The 17488-nt window shown below is 50.1% G+C and overlaps 5 protein-coding genes across 5 annotated transcripts; 2 read left to right on the plus strand and 3 right to left on the minus strand.

Annotated features, from left to right (window-relative positions):
• Positions 1-262: 262 nt before the first annotated feature.
• On the minus strand, positions 263-1069 carry BX661DRAFT_177526 (uncharacterized protein). The gene is made up of 2 exons (XM_051534656.1): positions 530-1069; positions 263-488 (listed from the first exon to the last, which is right to left on the minus strand). The coding sequence occupies exons 1-2, from the start codon at positions 904-906 to the stop codon at positions 392-394; spliced, it is 474 nt and encodes a 157-aa protein (XP_051394166.1). The 5' UTR covers positions 907-1069; the 3' UTR covers positions 263-391.
• Positions 1070-2778: 1709 nt separating this feature from the next.
• BX661DRAFT_140195 (glycoside hydrolase) lies at positions 2779-4260 on the plus strand (the record flags this gene model as incomplete). The annotated part of the gene is made up of 1 exon (XM_051532827.1): positions 2779-4260. One exon carries the CDS (start codon positions 2779-2781, stop codon positions 4258-4260), a length of 1482 nt encoding a protein of 493 aa, XP_051394167.1.
• Positions 4261-5237: 977 nt separating this feature from the next.
• On the plus strand, positions 5238-7060 carry BX661DRAFT_177529 (glycoside hydrolase). The gene has a single exon (XM_051534657.1). It carries the CDS (start codon positions 5317-5319, stop codon positions 6985-6987), a length of 1671 nt encoding a protein of 556 aa, XP_051394168.1. The 5' UTR covers positions 5238-5316; the 3' UTR covers positions 6988-7060.
• A 1-nt stretch (position 7061) lies between these two features.
• Positions 7062-8196, minus strand: BX661DRAFT_177530 (ribonuclease H2, subunit B). Its single transcript, XM_051534658.1, has one exon. The coding sequence runs from the start codon at positions 8008-8010 to the stop codon at positions 7153-7155; it is 858 nt and encodes a 285-aa protein (XP_051394169.1). The 5' UTR covers positions 8011-8196; the 3' UTR covers positions 7062-7152.
• Positions 8197-8247: 51 nt separating this feature from the next.
• BX661DRAFT_168908 (uncharacterized protein) lies at positions 8248-15979 on the minus strand (the record flags this gene model as incomplete). Its single annotated transcript, XM_051533479.1, has 2 exons — positions 8248-15496; positions 15606-15979. 2 exons carry the CDS (start codon positions 15977-15979, stop codon positions 8248-8250), a joined length of 7623 nt encoding a protein of 2540 aa, XP_051394170.1.
• Positions 15980-17488: the final 1509 nt, after the last annotated feature.

Consider the following 17488-nt stretch of genomic DNA (forward strand, 5'->3'; position numbering starts at 1 on the left):
GTAACTGAGTTTTTGAAGATAAGGCGCGTGTCGCATAACCGTGATAACATCCTCAAACTCCAGAGAAACCGTAGGGATCTCTATGACCCGCAGACGGTTCAATACTGAGAGTTCCTGTATACTCTTCAACGCTGTATCCTTCTCCACGCCTTCAGAAAGTCTGAATGTGTGGATTCAAGCTGAAGCGCCAAGTGCTGGTAAAGCCTGAAAAATAAACTGAAACCTTGTTCCTCGCTGCTGACTGGAAACCAAGGATGAATCGACAAGTGCTAGGCAAATAGACTGCAGGTTTGTGAATCGGCTGGCTATAAAAATGCAGAATTTGTCTGCAATGTCAATAAAATTTGTGGTTATGCAGATATCCAGTCTCTCTAGCGTGCTGCTGTTGCCTCTAAACAGAGCATCGTCGACGAACAGATAATGGCCACAAATTTTGCATGATTTGAGTGCGGGAAAGTAGACAGTCGTATCGATGGTCTGCGCTGCTGCTGAAAACCTCGACATAACTGGTACAGCCATGCGGTAGCTGCTTATAATCTCAAAAGACTCCAAGCATTGATAAACAACAGGTCCTCCATGGGCGTTGCGTAACAGCGCGGTTGCCGTCTCCATATCCATAGGCGTCAAAGAAAGGGTTTTCAGTGACCCCGCATTGCGCTGAATGGATTCGATAACCCACATCCGATTTCTAATCTCGCCAAACGCCAGATTACTCGTGCCTGATAGATCAGCGGGTACAAAATGAGGAATAAAGCGTGTGCAGTGGTTAATTTCAAAGGAAACCCCGTTCACTCCCCGATACATCTTCTCTATTATCTGACGAAAGTCTGTGCTAACCTGCTCGCTGGTATACCGATAGAAAAGGTTGGGCCATGATATGTCAACTTGCTGGATAATCGGTGTCATCTGCCTAACCTTGCGCAAGATTTCAATGACATTCTGCACAGCAGCATATATACCAATAGGGAAAGGCAAATAAGTACAAGTACAGCGTGCGGCAAAGCGGAGTGTGAGTGCAGCTGAGAAAACAACGTCTGCGAGGAGTGACTGTAGGGGTTGAGTAAGCACGCGATCATCCGTGATTGAACTAAACATATTCACGCCCATATTGATATGAACAGCCTTTGCAAAACGGCCTGCCAGAATATCGGGCTGGTTGAGGGCTTTGGGCCAATTGGGAAATGAAAATAAAAGGGCAATCTTTTTAATGTCTAACTGGAAAACACTGCAGGTTTTAATTATAAAAATGGAGCGCCAATTGTGGCAGCTGTGGAGAATAGCTAATGCGAGTTTTGCCAGAATTGTGGTTATCGCTAATAGCGTTAATATGAAAAATCAACAACTGACTGGATAATGTGCCAGGGCAGAGTTTGGAATGGCAAAAGCGCGCTCACATTGAGGCAGATAAACAAAGAGAATTGTTGATAGTAAAAGGTTTAATGTAAAGAGGAAGAGTACATTTAAAAAATGAAATGAGAAAGGGGATTGAATGGTGATGACATGGCAAAGTTTTTATATCCGTGGCACCACGCCTATTATCTTGTTTTTCCTTTCTGCACAATTTTTTTTGCGCAGCACAAAGTGAGTCAGTCGTTTTTGTGCCCTCGCCTTTTGGTTGCGTATTGTGCTGAAAACTGGCAGATATGTTGATCAGCTATTTTGTAAGAGGATATTTATAGTAATTAAACTAATTATTGATTAGATTGACATGTGTTAATGTGCTAATTTTTAAATTTAAATATTTTCGAGTGTAAACAAAAAATAGCAGTAGCATGGCGGGTTTTGCGTATCGCGGGCATAGAATACTTACTCCTTTTTCTCCACATGAGAACTACAAATTAATATTTCACATTTACTGACTTTTGCTCCGCATCATACATGCACACTTATTTTATTGCTATATTTGCAAAAAATGCTTGCCTGGAAAGAACTTTTTTTGTACCAAGAGAAAATTCTCTAATATTCTTTATTTGGTAAAACAACCATACGTCAGAAATATCATTTTCTTCTCTCACACTCACCCAGAGATTCTCCTCTTTTTCTTTCTCCCCCGCGCTTTAGTATTTGAGTATCCTCACATTAAGCAAATTTTATGTTTTTATGTAAAATGAAATGTGACGTTCTCATTAGCCCTTTCGAGATTCGAAGCTCCCTGGCTTCCCCCTCCAAATAATTAAACATAGGGCTGAGTACAGCGCATTCCATGAGAAGCTTTATTATATGCCTATGTTTCTTATTGTTCCCTCGACAAAAATATTTGTTCTCAGCAAACCAAGTTTAGAAAACAAAAGAGTGTAGTTGCTGAATATTCTGCACTGGAGCAGTGTAAAATATAATTTTTTTGCATTTGAAGTAATGCATAATGTTTTCCACATAAACAGAGTCGAGTCCGCACCAATTCCTACAACTTTGCTTTTTGTAGTTTACATGCACACTAGCCCAGTATTAGTGCCTTCTCCTACCGCCAACAATTTTATTTATAACAACCATTATTATTTTATGAACTGCCATTACCGCTGATATTCTTTGCATATCTGTTATCGCAATCTCACTTGCACAATAGGAGGGTGATTTACTCCTGCATGCTCATTTGTTACTAGTTATTATCTTTTTTAATTTAGACATCTCACTCCTTATTTTCCTGCAATGAAGCAACTTCTGTCGGCATTTGTTTGCCTGAGCTACGTGGCCAACATGGCTACAGCCTCCAAGAACTTCCATGACGGCATGGTCGGCCTCAACGGACAAGCCCCCCGACAGCGTGACATCAAGCGCTTCATGGGCAACCAAGTGCAGGCTGGGAATTTCACCGGCGGCGAGGCCCTCAAAAAGTTGCGCGCTAACCGCGCCAATGACGTGCGCGATGGATTCCTCCGGGCATGGAATTCGTACAAGAAGTACGCGTTTGGCTCAGACGAGATCAATCCAATTACCCTGGAGCCCCTAACCACGCGCAACGGCTGGGGAGCCACACTCATTGACTCCCTGGACACCATTTACATCATGGGGCTAAAGGAGGAGTTTAAGGATGCGGCAGATCTGGTCAAAAAGGTCAATTTTGGCAAGAACGACGGCGAACCCTCAAAAGTCTTCGAGACCAACATCCGGTACATCGGCGGTCTGATCTCGGCCTATGAGCTGTCCAACGACAAAATGTTCCTCAAGCAGGCCACTGCCTTGGCTGACATTATGCTTGAGGCGTTTGATACCCCGACCGGAATCCCCTGGCAGATGTGGGATGTGCAGACGGGCAAGGGTAGCTCAGAGTCCGGGCCCATGACCATGAACAACCTGGCAGAGATTGGAACCTACCAGCTCGAGTTTTTCCGCCTGTCGCAACTTACTCACGACCCTGTCTACCACAAGGCCGCGCAGCGCGTCTATGACGTTCTTCTAGACAGAAACCAGCCCAAGAAGGGTACGACATACTCAGTCCCCGGCCTATACCCAATCTTCATTGACATTAATAACGGCAAATTCCTTGCCGGAAAACCCAACCTTGGCGGCGGCTCCGACTCTTTCTACGAGTACCTCATCAAGACCTGGGCCCTCTCGGGTTTTAAGATGCAGCGGAGCTTGGATATGTGGCAGGAAAGCCTCAAGGGCATCAAAAAGTACATTGTCACGCGCGGCTCCGACAAGAAGATGTACATGGGCATTGGTGACGACGAAGGCCTTGACTCCATCTCTGACACATTCACATGCTTCTTCCCGGGCACGCTTGCCCTGGCCGCTCGTCTGTTGGACGACGAAGAGACGATGGAGCTGGCCCATGAGCTGCTGCTGTCTAGCTACAATACATTCTCTCGCATGCCCACGCATATTGGTCCCGAGAACTTTGGTTTCCTACCTGATGGCGATGATGACTCGGACTTGCTGCTGTCGCAGCGGAATGAGATCAAAAAATACGGGTTCTACCTAGAGCGCCCCTACTTCCTGATGCGCCCAGAGGTCATTGAGTCCATCTTTTACTTTTACCGCATCACTGGCGACGAGATGTACGCCGATTGGATTTGGAAGATTTGGCAGGGAATCAAGGCCCACTGCGAGGTTGAGGGTGGGTTTGCTGGTCTGCGCGATGTGCGTGTTGGCCGCAAGGGCGGCCTTATTGGCAAGCAGGAGTCGTTCGTGTTTGCAGAGACTTTCAAGTACATATACTTGGCATTCACCGATCCCGATGTCATATCGCTGGACGATTACATTTTCTCGACTGAAGGTCACCCGTTTAAGCGTTCGATCCCGTTCAATGGCACCTTCTAACTGAGAATCATGTTTTCTGATCGTGTTGGAACTTGGCATTTTCATTTTTTGCCGCTACTAATGTTGGCCAAATTTGCTGCTTACCAAACACAAAAAAACACAAAATTGCACTTACTATTTTTCATTTTTCATTTTTCATTTTTCTATTATTCACAACGTTTTTCATTTCATTCTTTGATTTTTGTGGGAAAAGACGGTAGAGATTTGCTGAACTCAACTTAAAGTATAATAAACCCTTTCTATTGTAAGGAACGGTTTTCGTATTAAAAAAATTGCCCTGATTACTTTTTTTTAAAGAAACACTTTAGTACAATTTCTAATTGTACAGTATTTTTGCTATTATTAAATTACTGTCAATATGAGTTGGAATAACGTAAACAAAGGGTGATTTGCCATACAAAATACAGAAAACAATTTATTTAACTAACAGACAATGGCATAGTCGAATTCATTTAATATGAACAACGAGATCCAAAGAATGAACCAAAACGCTAAAGCCAAACTCACTGAAAATGTAAACAGCACGCTCGCAACACAAATGCAATTGCCTTTGCCTCCCTTGTTTTAATAAACAGTGTGCAAATTGTATTGCAACCTCGTCTATATTTTGTATTCACGCAGCTATATATCTATTCTGCTGTCCGCCAGATATTCATCTCTTTTAAATAAAAATTAATATCATTTTCACTCCATCCCTCATCACTCCGCCTTTTCTATATTCTATTTAAATTGCCATTTTTAAATTTCCTTCTACTCCATATACCGCCCCGCCCCCTCCGCGCCCGCTCACTTAAATATTTTTTGCCTGACCGTCTCCTCATCTCGTAGTTTTTATTTTTTTGTTAAAACTAGCACACCCATTCCGATAGTTGCTGACTGCAGTGTCCTGACACCACTGCTATCATTTTCTCTCCCTCTCGTATTATCTACATCCCCGCCCATCTACAGCAAATATTCCCTACTAGTCCACGGACCGCTTTTCACATTTAATTTTGTTATTCCTTGCAGGCGCATATTTCTTTTAGCACCAACGCTCTAATAACAGCACCCCAAGCAATGAGGATACTGCTACTGTCTATGTACACTCTGGGCATGGCCCTGGTGAGTGCGCAGTTTGACTCTACGCCATTTATTCCCAAAGTAAATCAACAGCCAGTTTCCGCCTTTGGAGGAATGCGCAGTCGCAATGGCCAGGCTGCAAATCCCGCCAGAGTAAGTAGTCTGCGCCGGCGCACGGTTCAGCACGACTTTTCAGATGAGACTCCAGAAGAGCGCCACACTCGCCTCCAGCGCGCCGATGCAGTCAAGAAGGGCTTTCTTTACGCCTGGAATGGGTATAAGAAGTACGCGTATGGCGCTGACGAAATCAGCGTGCTCAGGAAAAGACCCAAGACCACCCGCAACGGTTGGGGCGCCACTCTCGTCGACGCGCTGGACACGCTGTGGATTATGGATCTGAAAGACGAGTTCTGGGAGGCCCGTGATTTTGTGGCCAAGCTTGATTTCCGCAACGACGGCGGCCAGCTGACAAAAGTTTTCGAGACCAACATCCGCTACGTGGGCGGCCTGCTCTCAGCGTATGAGCTGTCTGAGGACAAGTTATTCTTGCAAAAGGCCGTCGAGCTCACGGACATACTGATGCCGGCCTTCAATACGCCCCTGGGCTTGCCGTGGCAGATGCTCAACGTGACCACAGGCGAGGGGTCCAGCGAGAAACTGGGAACTGCTTCAACCAACCTTGCCGAGATCGGGTCGTTCCAGATGGAGTTCTACAGACTGTCGCAGCACACAAAAAACGCCACTTATCACGAGGCAGCGCAGAAGGTCCTGACCGTCATGTTAGAGAACAACAATCCCAGTGACAAAAACTCCAAGTACGTTATTCCTGGTCTCTACCCGATCGACTTTGATATGATCTCCGGCAAATTCACTGGCAGCGCTGCATACTGGGGTGGAGGCGGCGACTCCTTCTACGAGTACCTCGCCAAAACTTGGATCCTGTCTGACTTTATGCTCGAGCGCAACATTGACATGTGGAGTGAGAGTATTCAGTCGTTTAAGCGGTTTTCTGTTGCCCAGAGCTCTACTGGAGAGCTCTTCCCGGGATTCGTCGATGGCCTAAAGTTTTACCCCTACGCTGACACATTCACAAACTTTATACCAGGAACCCTGGGCCTTATTAGCAAACTTGTTGGCTCCGACTCGTACTTCAAGCTGGCTGAGGACCTCCTTGAGGGTGGATACAGCGTTTTCGACAGTATGCCCAGCGCGCTCGGTGCTGAGGCTATCAGGTATGTGCGCAAAAACGTGCCCACAGATTACTTCTTGTTAAAGAACTCTTCGCGGATCGAGGTCGACAAGTACGGGTTCTCGCTCGAACGGCCGTACTACCTCCTGCGGCCAGAGCTTATTGAGTCGCTGTTCTACATGTACCGTTTGACAGGAAAGTCAATGTATGCCGACCGCGTGTGGAGCATCTGGCAGGGCATGCAGCGCAACTGCCGCGTTGCGGATGGCTACGTGGGTACTGTTGACGTTTCCGTTGATGCCGCAGTCAGCGGAATTGTGAACAGCATCGATTCGACCGAATCTTTCTTCTACGCCGAGACATTCCTGTACTTGTACCTGACATTTACCAACCAGGACGTCATTAGTCTCGATCAGTGGGTATTTACCACCGAGGCGCACCCGTTGTCCAGAAAGTATGTCTTTGATGGCACATTCTAGACAAACCACGACAAAATTACATTCATATTGTTCGTTTGTTTACTTTTTATTATTGTTATATTTTGTTTTTATTGGTTACTTTGTTTTGCCACGCTTTCAATTCATCATTCATGCATTCTGCTATTTTAAATAATGCGGTCCATACATCCATGTAAAAAAATTGTATCACGCCTTCTTTTGAAAAAAGCTGGTGATGGGCTTTGACTTTTTGGCCGCTTTCTCGAGTTGCTTCTCCTTGGCTGACTTTGGCTTGGCCGGCTTTGCTGTCGATGCCTGCGGGCTGGAAACGCCCATTGTGTAGCTCGTCGGGTCGTCGAATACCACCGCCTGCACACGCTTCGAAAGCAGCTGCTCGTTCTCACTCACCTCGGCAAACCCACCAAACTCGGCAAAAAGCCTGGTCGCCCAGTACTGTGGCAAGTACTCTGAAACCAGCAGCGCCATCTCGCGCACTTTTGCCTGCCTGACCAACTCCTCGCAACCCGCCGCACTCGAAACAACTCCCTCCAAGGACTTTGGAAACCTGGACACATCACACTTGCGCTTGAGCCAGTCGATGACCTTGGAATTATCGATTTTGACCACCTGCATATCGCTCGAAATGATCTTGACCTCACACAGGGTCACCAGTGCCCGCGACTGTACACTCTTCATTCCAAAAAACACGATCAGTGATGCGGCATCCATTTGCTCGTGCGACTCGAGCTGCAAACTATCAATATCGACAAACTTCCACTCGCCTTCGCCGGCCTTTGAGAACTTGGTGATCAGAGCCAAATACAAGAACAGCGGATCTACAGGAGTTAGTATCGATGCCGATCCGTTGCCCAGCACCCAGCCGTCGCCCAACCAGGAGCGCTTACCCTTCATGTCTATGGTCGCTGCCTCAAGCAGTGCCTCGTTTTGCACATCTGCGTAGTAGCTGCTGAGGATACCCGTGCGCGGGTGAGGGAGACGCAGCTGCTGCAGTGATTTTGACGACTGTTCCTTGGGGACCACCAAGATTCTGCGCTCGTTTGCCATTGCTCAGTCTAAACAAATAAATAGTAAAAAGATTGGATGTGTTCGGTTTTCGCGTTCACAGCGGACCAGCTGCGCGCTGATCGGGCACTGGCAGGCCAAGTGGCTGTCAGTTGTGGGCTAATTTATAGTCATTTCTGGTGTGGCCTTGTGCGATCGAGCAAAAAAATATAAGGTCATAAAATTGAAAATGAAAAAACGAGCGCGTGAAAACAAAACAAAGAATAAAAAAGTGAATTTTCAATGGCCCATTGAGGAGCCGTTGCTGGACCGAATGTCCGAAGAGAGGTTGCGAAGGTTGGAAGGAGTGACAGGTACTGCACGCATGCTGCTGTTGTGATATTGCAGCTGCTGCTGTTGCTGTTGCACCCCGTGTATGCGGCGACCGCTTCCGCCGCCATTTTCAAAGCCCGCCGCTGCTTGGGGCCTTGGGAGCGGTGGGCGTTGCTGTTGATTCTGATGCTGATTCTGATGCTGATGCTGATGCTGATGCTGATGCTGATGCTGATGCTGATGCTGGTTCGCAAGGATATTCAAAGACCTATCCACCAACTTTCTGCCCTTAGACTTGAACTCAATGGCCTTTTTCCTTGTGGCCGCCATGTCCTTGAGGTTGTTCACCATGCGCAAAGCCAACAAAACCCGCCGCCACAACTTCCTTGGCCGACTAAACGTGTCCTCACCGCGGAACGTAATCAGCATAGACGCCCGCTGCTGCTGCACGCGCCTTTCGATCTCCCGGCACAGCCCGTCGACGCCACCGATGAGCTGCATGGCGATGTTTAATTTGAACTCCAGGCCCATGACGCATGCAGATTTTATAAGCAGGAGCTCATGTCGGTACTTGCTCTCGTATTCAGAGCCCTTTTTCTCATCCTGCATCTTATTAAGTCTGGACTTGAGCTCCTTTTCCCTCTTGATAAGCTCATTCCTCTCCTTCTCGTGCCTGCGCCGGTCACGATCAGCTCGCTCATCCATGTGCTGCCTGAGCCTTTCCTTCTGCGCATGGCTGAGAGGGTGGTTTTCGGATGAGTTTGACGATGTGGCCGCGGTGCTGGGCGGAGAATTGTCATCGTTCTCCCTGCCATAGTCGCTGCGGGCTCGAGAGCTATTGCTCGTGCCCACATGCAGAATCGACGTCATTACAATAATGCACTTGCGCAAGTTGATACGCCAGGGGTCGTTGAAGTGGCCGTTGAGCCCCCGCTTAATGTTATTGAGATCGTCACGGACCTTGGCGCGGTTAAACCTGCCACCTACTGCGCCATTGCTGCCACCATTAATCGACGCACTCAGGCCATTCTGCACTGACTCAACCTGCTCCATGGCATACCGAACCTCTACATCGAGCTCGTCGACAGCAATGCGCAAGCCCTCTGTCGCCGACCGAACATCCTCGCTGCAACCGTCCGACTGCCTGTTGATGTGTTTCTCGGCGAGGTCCATGATGGAGATCACAGTATCGATCCACAGGTCGCGCGCCCATTCAAGAATCTCCATCTGCGAGTCGTAGGATTCGCGCAGCGCAGACTCCATGCTGCACCATTCCTCAGCCGCGTTCCTTTGCGCCTCAGAAACCCACTTTTGGCGCAGCAGCTGCAGGTCGGCGTCCGCCCTAGAATCCTGGCTCCCACCAACGTTCAGACGTTGGCCCCGGACCACCTCGCAGGGGTAGCCCAAGCGCTGCTCGTGAGCGTGCTGAAGCTCCCGGTTGAGCCGCTCGCACTCTTTCTCCTGACTGGTCAGCGAATTCGCGCATTCCTGGTGCTTATGGTACCACTCGTCGCGCTCGTTTGTAAGGTCAGAAACCTCCTTGCCAATGGCCGTGTTCTGGTCCTTCAGCAAAGCCACAGTGTTATCGAGCGACCCAATATGAGCCGAGGCCCTGTCGAGCTCCTCCTCCAACAGAGCCACATTTCCCTTGAGTGCCTGGTTGTCGGTCGAAGTGCTTTCGAGCTGCTGCTCCAGGGAAGACAGGATATTCTCGAGCGACTGCTTCTCAGCCCGAGCCTCGCAAAGCTGTCTTTCGGTCGTCGTAGCCGCTTGATCAACCATCATCGAATTGCTAAACGCGGTATCCGCGGCCGCACGGGACTTGTTCAGGTCGTCACGCAGTGCCCTTATCTCCGCGTCCCTTTGGTGCAGACGCTGACGAATCACAGTGGCTATGTTTTCGAAGTTCTTGCCAATACTCAGGCTATCTTCCAGCTCGTGCTTGGCGTCAAGCTTGTCGGCCAAATCCATCAACAGCGTGCGGAACATATTAGTGGCTTTAGCAGGCCGCGAACCCAAAGTATGGCCACCGACTGGCTCTGGCAAGGAGCTGGTGTTGTCTTGAGGGTCAGAAGCGTCGCTGACAAGTGCCTGGTCGAGCGTTTGTTGGTTGAGGACCCGGAGCAGATCGCTGACTTCGGCCACATATTCCGCGTGCATCCCCTTGCACTTTTCCATCTCGCGCTCGACAGAATCGAGATTGTTCCAGTCGGTGCCGTGGCTTGGCGTCATAGTGCGATTGGCAGACCGGTTGTCAACGCGTATCTTCAGCGATATGCAATCATGCTTCAGCCGGTTGTTCTCGTTCTTCTGCCTGTCGAGCTGCTGGATGTACTCGGTGTTAAACTCAGCGAGCTTGGTGCACTCCACCTGCAACTTGCGTAGCTTGTGGTCTCTCTCCTTGAGCAGATCCTCCAGCCGGATAAGCTCGGCTCTGGCAGCAGCAGGGCTGTGCACTGACGCGAGGTTCGCCATCAATGAGTTGCTCTCGTTGCTCCGGTTCTGAAGCGCCGATGCAGTTTGGATAGCTGCGGCTGCCGACTCATCGGATAGGTCGGGCGAGGTCGGCGGCTCTGTATCCTCAAGAAGCGAGCCCGATATCTGGCTGGCATTGTCACCGTCGACAGTATCGTCGCGGCGGGGTCCGAAAACCGTTGCGCTGGCACCATTGTTTGCATTGGCCTGCGTAATGACCAGGCCGTCCGTGTAGCTGCGCTGGCGTATATTGCGAGTCCACTGCGACGACAGCTCGTACGAGGGGAGCTGGCGCTGTGCTTTTTCGGCCGCGCGCTTCATCAAGCGGGAGCGCATGGCATTTGCACGAATGATCTCACCGCGCAGGCGTCTGATCTCGCCGTAAGTCTCAGTGGCCGAAATGACGAGCTGTTCTAGGGCCTCGTCTGTATTCAGCTCCAGAGCCCCCCCCTCGCTGGCCTTGTTCTTCGACAACAGCCCGAACATACCAAAGTCTACGGCCTCGAGCGGCCTGTCGATGACGGCCTGGCGCATTTTGTCATCCTCCAAAATTCCAAGATCATACTCCTTGTCGTCGATCTCCTGCTGCGTCAAAAGGGAGTCATCACCACCCTGGGCGGAGTCGAACGCCTTGAGCCGGCGCAGCACGTTGTTGAGCACTACAAACTGGCGATTAACCTTTAAGGACACGCGCGCCGTGGTGTCGTTGAATGCCTTCATCCGCTCTTGGCTCTCGCTGAGGTCTTCTATTTGACCAGTCAGAGCGGCCACGCGCTGGACTGCCTCCTCTTGCGAAAGCCTGAACTGATCGCGTTCTTGCCTGGCACTTGAAACCGACGTGCGCAGCGAGCGCACATCCTCCTCCAGGCGGTAGACCGTATCGCGCGCTGCCTTGAGCTCTTCGTCAAATTGTATCTTCTTTGCCATCAGCTCGTCACTAATAAGGTCGCATTGCACGCCGGACTCGGAGAATATGGCGTTTGAAATGTTAAACTCCTCCCTGATCGGCGTCAGCACCTTCCGTTGCAACCGCGAGTTGAGGCCTGATGGCGGCTGAAGACTGTTGCTGCGTCTGAGCGACGATGACTTTAGCTGCTGCACGCGTTGGACGTTGGCACTGCCTGTGGCCTCGACCTCAGCCTTGTCGTCGCTGTTGTCGTTGTCGATAATATTCTCCATCTCGACCAAGTGCTTGTCCAGTCGGCAAAGGAAGTCTGGCTTGCTGCCGTCCATGAGCATGCTAGTCGATGGCACCATGTTGAAGAAGCTCGAGCCCCCCGATCCGCTGCCATCGTCAGACATCGAGGTCATGTAGCTCGACTGCTGGCCTTGCAACCGCTGGTCAGCATCCTGGAGCAGCTTGAGCTCCCTCACTTTGCCCGCGCGCCTCAGCAAGAACTCGGTCAGCTCTTGGCGCAACGTGGCATTGTGGTTCAGCACTTGCATCAGCTGGTGGGCCAGGTAATGCTTCTCCTTCTTCAGCTTGCTTTGTCGCAGCCTGTGGCGCTCAATGTCCTCCTCCAGCTCAAGGACATCTGCCTTCACCTTGTGTAGGGTCTGTGACAGCTCAACCTCGCGGCAATCTGTGTTTGGCGATGTCGTCGCGACGGTGCTGGCTACACGAGCCGTCGCCGACTGCATCTCGACAATGGAATCCTGGGCAGACTTGAGCGCGGCCTTCTTGGAGTCGAGGCTCGCATTAACACGCAGTAGCTCCATCTGCGCATCGTCCAGCTGTGCATCCATCCTGCTGATCTCCTGGCGCAGTCCGTCGTTGTCGTTGTCGTTGTCCTTGCGCCTCAGGTCATCCTCTAGCTCTTCGATTGTCCTCTCCAAAAAGGCAATCCGCTTGCGCAAGGGCTCGGCATTGCTGGGATCGGCGCTGTCAGTTCCATTGACATTGAGCTGGTCCCGCAAGTCATCTAACTCGGTCTCGTAGCGCGCAATACGCTGCGACAGCTCTTCGTTGCGCGAGGTCAGGCTGTGGTTGCGGTCCTCCAGCGCATGTTGCCGCTCGGTCATACCCTCTTGAATGCGCTCAGCTCTGTCCAGCTCGCGCCGCAGCTGCTCCTCGCTCTCCTTGAGCTGCGCGAGGTCGTCGCCCTCCGCTTCGTCGGTGCCACTAAGCCGGCCGTCACCATCACCAACACCATCACCACTGGCAGCCCGTTGGGACCGCAGGTCATTCAGCTGCTTCTCGAGATATTCGATTCTGGTCTGCGCTTCCTCGGCAAGCACCAGGAGCTCGGTGGTCTCGGCCTTATACGCGTCCTTCTTCGCCCTCAGAGCGTTGATATCTTGGAGCTGCTCCTTAAGGCTGGCAATTTCATCGCTGTACGTCCCGGTCTGCGCCTCCAAAGCAGCTGTGTCCTGAAGTTGTTCTGAAAGCCTAGAAATTTCGGCCTTGTAGGACCTTGCCTGTTCGACTAGCGTGTCTATCTGGTCGACCAGCAGCTCGCGGTCATTGTTGAGCTTGTCTGACTCCTCACGGTGCTCAGCCTTGAGCTTACTAATGGCCTCGGACTCTGAAATGGATACAATGGGAGCAGAGCTAGTGGCGACGGTTCTTGGCGCACCATCGTCACTTGTCGGCAAAGGCAGCCCGGTCTCAACCATCGCTGTGGCAAAGAAATGGCTCTCATTGTGGGCGCCCGTACCCTTGAGCTCGCGGTTATTCTCGAGCAGGTCCTCCAGAGAACCCTTCAGCGCGGTGTTAGCCTCCTTGAGCTGGGCAATCTCAGCAGCCAGCTCAAACTCGCGGGAAGTCACATCCTCGGACCGATTCTGTCGGTCTTCCAGCTGCTTGCGCATTTGCTCGCCCGACTCTCTCGCCCGCAGAGTCTCAGCGACCATCCCCGCCCGGTTGACGCGTGCGAGCTCAAACTGCCGCTCAAGCCCAGCCAGCTTGCTGCCCAAATAATTGCTTTCCTCTCTCGACCTCTGCAAGTCCATGTCTAGCGACTTCGCCTGATCGCGGTACTTCACCAACATTGCACTCTTCGTAAACATCTCCGCCTGCATGTGGCTGATGTCTGAGCTCAACTCGTCGATCTTATCTTCGTAGTTGTACATCGCTTGCTCCAGATCATCGCAAACATCCTCGTAGTCGGTCTCAAGTTGACGCAGTTTGCTAGCCATTACGCCTGCGTCCTTCCGGGCATCATTCGCATCTTGGCGAGAGACTCCAAGGGCGTCCTCCAGCCGCACAATAGCGTACAATAGCCGATCGCGCTCCTCGGCCTCGTCCGCCTCCCCACCCTGATGGTTGCTCTCGGCAGAACCAATGCGCTTGCGCCACTGCTCGATGTTAGACAGCAGGTGGAATTTGTCCTCGGTCAGCAGCTGCCGCTCTGCCTCCCATTCAGCGCGGTCGTTCTCGGCCTGCTCAACCTGGCGCTGGCACAGGTCGCGTTTGTTCTCGGACTCGAGCAGTTGCACTCGCAGCTCATACATCTCCTGTTGCATCTGGCGCCACGCTTGCTCGCTCTCGACCACGTCGGCCTGTACGGCCGAGGCATCGTGCTTTAGCATGCTGGCAAACCCATCTAGCTGCTGCTGGATGTCGGTCATACTGACCACTGATGCTTCAGCCATCGACGCGTCCCCGTTTATGCTGACGTTTCCTGGGCTGTTGTAGCCCATCCGACGAAAACCCTGTCTGCTGCGGCTGTTGGGCGTGAGCACCTGCGACTGGAAGGAAGCCGAGTCCAAGCTGACACGGCGCTGGCGGGTGGGCGTCGACCTGATAGCCTTTAACGCCAGGTGACGTGCAAGCGGATTGACGCTGCGCAGGGGTGTGTTTGAGACCTTTCTAGAAGACCGCGGCTGACGCCTGGGTGTGGTGGAGCTAAAAGAAGCTCGGCTCAGCCCGCTCGCTCGGGCAGATGTCGGCGTGGTGGCAAGGTTCGAGAACACCTGCGACCGCATGGGTTCAGTCCTGACAGGAGACGTCGATGACGTGGACATTCTCGACGAGGCATGGCTGGACACCGTGGCATTGTTATTCAGCCTCTGCTGCATATTGCTGGGAAACGGTTTTTTAGGTGGATCCTCGTTGCCGCTGCCGCTGTCCTCGCTTCCACCAGACGCCATCAAGTCGTCGTCATGATCGTTGTCCGCCGAAGCCTGTGTCCCCGGGTTTGGAGAAAGTGGCGACATATTGGACCGTGTCCAGCCGACCATTCTTTTCAAAAAGCCACCGCCGCCCATGCCAACGCCGCCCACCCCTGCTATGCCGTCCATGCTCAGCCTGGTTGCATTTAGCGGCAAGTGGATCATGGGGGAGATGCTGCGCTGGAGCTGGCTGGGAATCAGCTCTGTAGAATCCTCGCCTCTGCCAGCATGCGAATCGTCCCATGGCGGCCGCGCCTGGGCAAGCGGGGGGTGCTGTTCGCGGAAGACTATAGACTCTTGCGTGGCGTCGCTCTGCTCGGCGTAATTAGTAGAATACGATGCTGCTGCTCCCCCAGCCGTGTATGGTGGCGCAAATGACACCTTTCGTGGCGTGCTCTCATAAGGCGTGTTTCCGGCTGGCCTGCGCTCCTCCATCTCCTGTGCTGGCATCGAAAATATTGAGGGCGCTTTTCCAGTCGCACCATGAGACACTGTGCCGTTCTCGGACTCGTTGAACGATGACATATCAAAGGTGGCATCACCCGCGGCGGCTGCATTGTGCTGCTGCTGCTTTTGCTGGCTGCCGACTGCAGACCATTTATTCGAAAAAACGATATCGCCCTTCAAGCTATATAAAAAACATTCATTGTTTTTTGTTAGTCACAGTGCCATTGAGACTCGTTTATATAAAATAACGTGCGACGCGTAGCAATGCTTGATTCAAAAATGCTTCTTACCTTTCTGCAAAGTCAGCTGAAGACGCGGTTTTGGCGTACATGCCGCTCTTTTGGCCAAAGTGCGACTGAACGCTCATTGAAAAGTTTGACATATCCGGCTCCTCCATATCGTACTCCGCCGGGAACCTCCCAGCATTCGGTGTGCCAGCAGCAGCCAACGAGGAATTGCTGTCCGAGGCCCCACGGCGCTCAGCTATTGGCAGGGTATCGTCGCGGGCTGTATTTGGCGTAAGTATGTTCACATTAGCGGCACCACCCGCCTGCCGCCGGTTGGGGGCTGCATCCAGCTGGCTGTCGTTATCAATGATTCCGTCGTGGAGGTCCGGGTTAGAAACGACGCTGTCATACTCGAAATCGTCGTTAGAGTCATTCATATTGGGGAATTAAATAATATATATGAATTGGCGCTTTTTTTACACCTTTATAAATAATAAAACGAATAAAGTGTTTGTTTAAACACAACAACGACCCCTCTGATGAGACACGCTTTGTGTGTAGTGCGTAGGGTAGGGTTTTTAAGTTTGTTTGAGTTTGGGTTTGAGTTTGTTCTTGATAATTGAAAAATAATAATAAAAAATCAATAATATACGACGAAACACGAAACACGAAACACGAAACGGAAAAAACAGGATACAATTTTATTTCGTTTTTTTTTGTTGCTTGCAAAAACGAAAAAAAAAAATCAAGCTTTTGCCCGATTGGTATAGGAAAAGCTCCACGCTTGGTCAAAATTAAATTCACTGTTGAAAATCGATTTTGGAATTTCCAGACATTTATAGCGAAGGTCCAGATTTTTAAGCAGGGGGTTTTCACAGACCGTTTTTTTCCAATTTTTAGCCTAAAATATCAGAAAGTCCAGATTTTTTAAAATGCGGAGAAGTATTTAGGGTTTGCGTTTGACTGGTGCTTTGTTTATAGGTTAAGCGTGACGCTTAGCGATGTAATAATATTTTTGGAAATCATTTGCATTTATTGAATTAAATAAAAATTCTATAAAATGCTAAATAAAATTCTATAAAATGCATGCTGTGGATCTGCTACGTGCACTGGCACCAGCACCAGCACCCATAGCAGAACCAGGCTTGCTATTGGTGCACGTACCAGAAACAGTTCTGCTGTGGCAATATTGGTGTAGATCTCAGGTTGAAATGGCAGCGGCAAGCTGAAAGACGGGCGCAAGGCAACGTGTGTGACTAAATAACAGCGGTGAGCGCAAGGTAATATGCAAAACGGGGAATAATGGTGAGCGCAAGGCAAAATGAGAGACAGAGTAACAGCAGCGAGTGCAATTTAATAGACCAGTCAATGCATTAAAGTGAATAAAATTTTGTCAAACACTTACACATATTCTATACGCCAAACTTTGCGTATTGTTGAGACAGTTTATATATGTATTTATGTATATATACACACACAAAATAATATTGTACCTTGCGCTTGTACACTTGTTATGTTGAGAAGCACTCGAAAATACACTACTATTTGCGTCCATTGAGCGAGTAAAAGTATAAAAGTAAAAATGTATTTTTATAGTTTTGTATAGAGTGCAATTTATCGTAAATGAAACAGAGGGGAAAAGAAAAATGTAGAGAATTATTTTATTTTTATTTCTGCAACATTTATTATTCTGCGGCATTATCAAAGACGTTATGCTTGCTATGCTATGTATATTTGATTTTCTGCGGCATCAAGTATGTACTTTAATAATAATAATGTTTGCAGCATCTTTGACCAACACAGACGACGATGATAACAACAAAAATTACAACAAAAAATTTACAATTACAAGATGCACAGCACCAGCACCAGCAACAGCAATAGTGACACACCTGCAAATGGTGTACCCCGCAGTAAGAACGCTTCTCCCGAATACATTGGTACTT

Source organism: Kickxella alabastrina, assembly GCF_025024165.1.
Source record: "Kickxella alabastrina strain RSA 675 chromosome Unknown BX661scaffold_3, whole genome shotgun sequence".
NCBI lineage: Eukaryota > Fungi > Kickxellomycota > Kickxellomycetes > Kickxellales > Kickxellaceae > Kickxella > Kickxella alabastrina.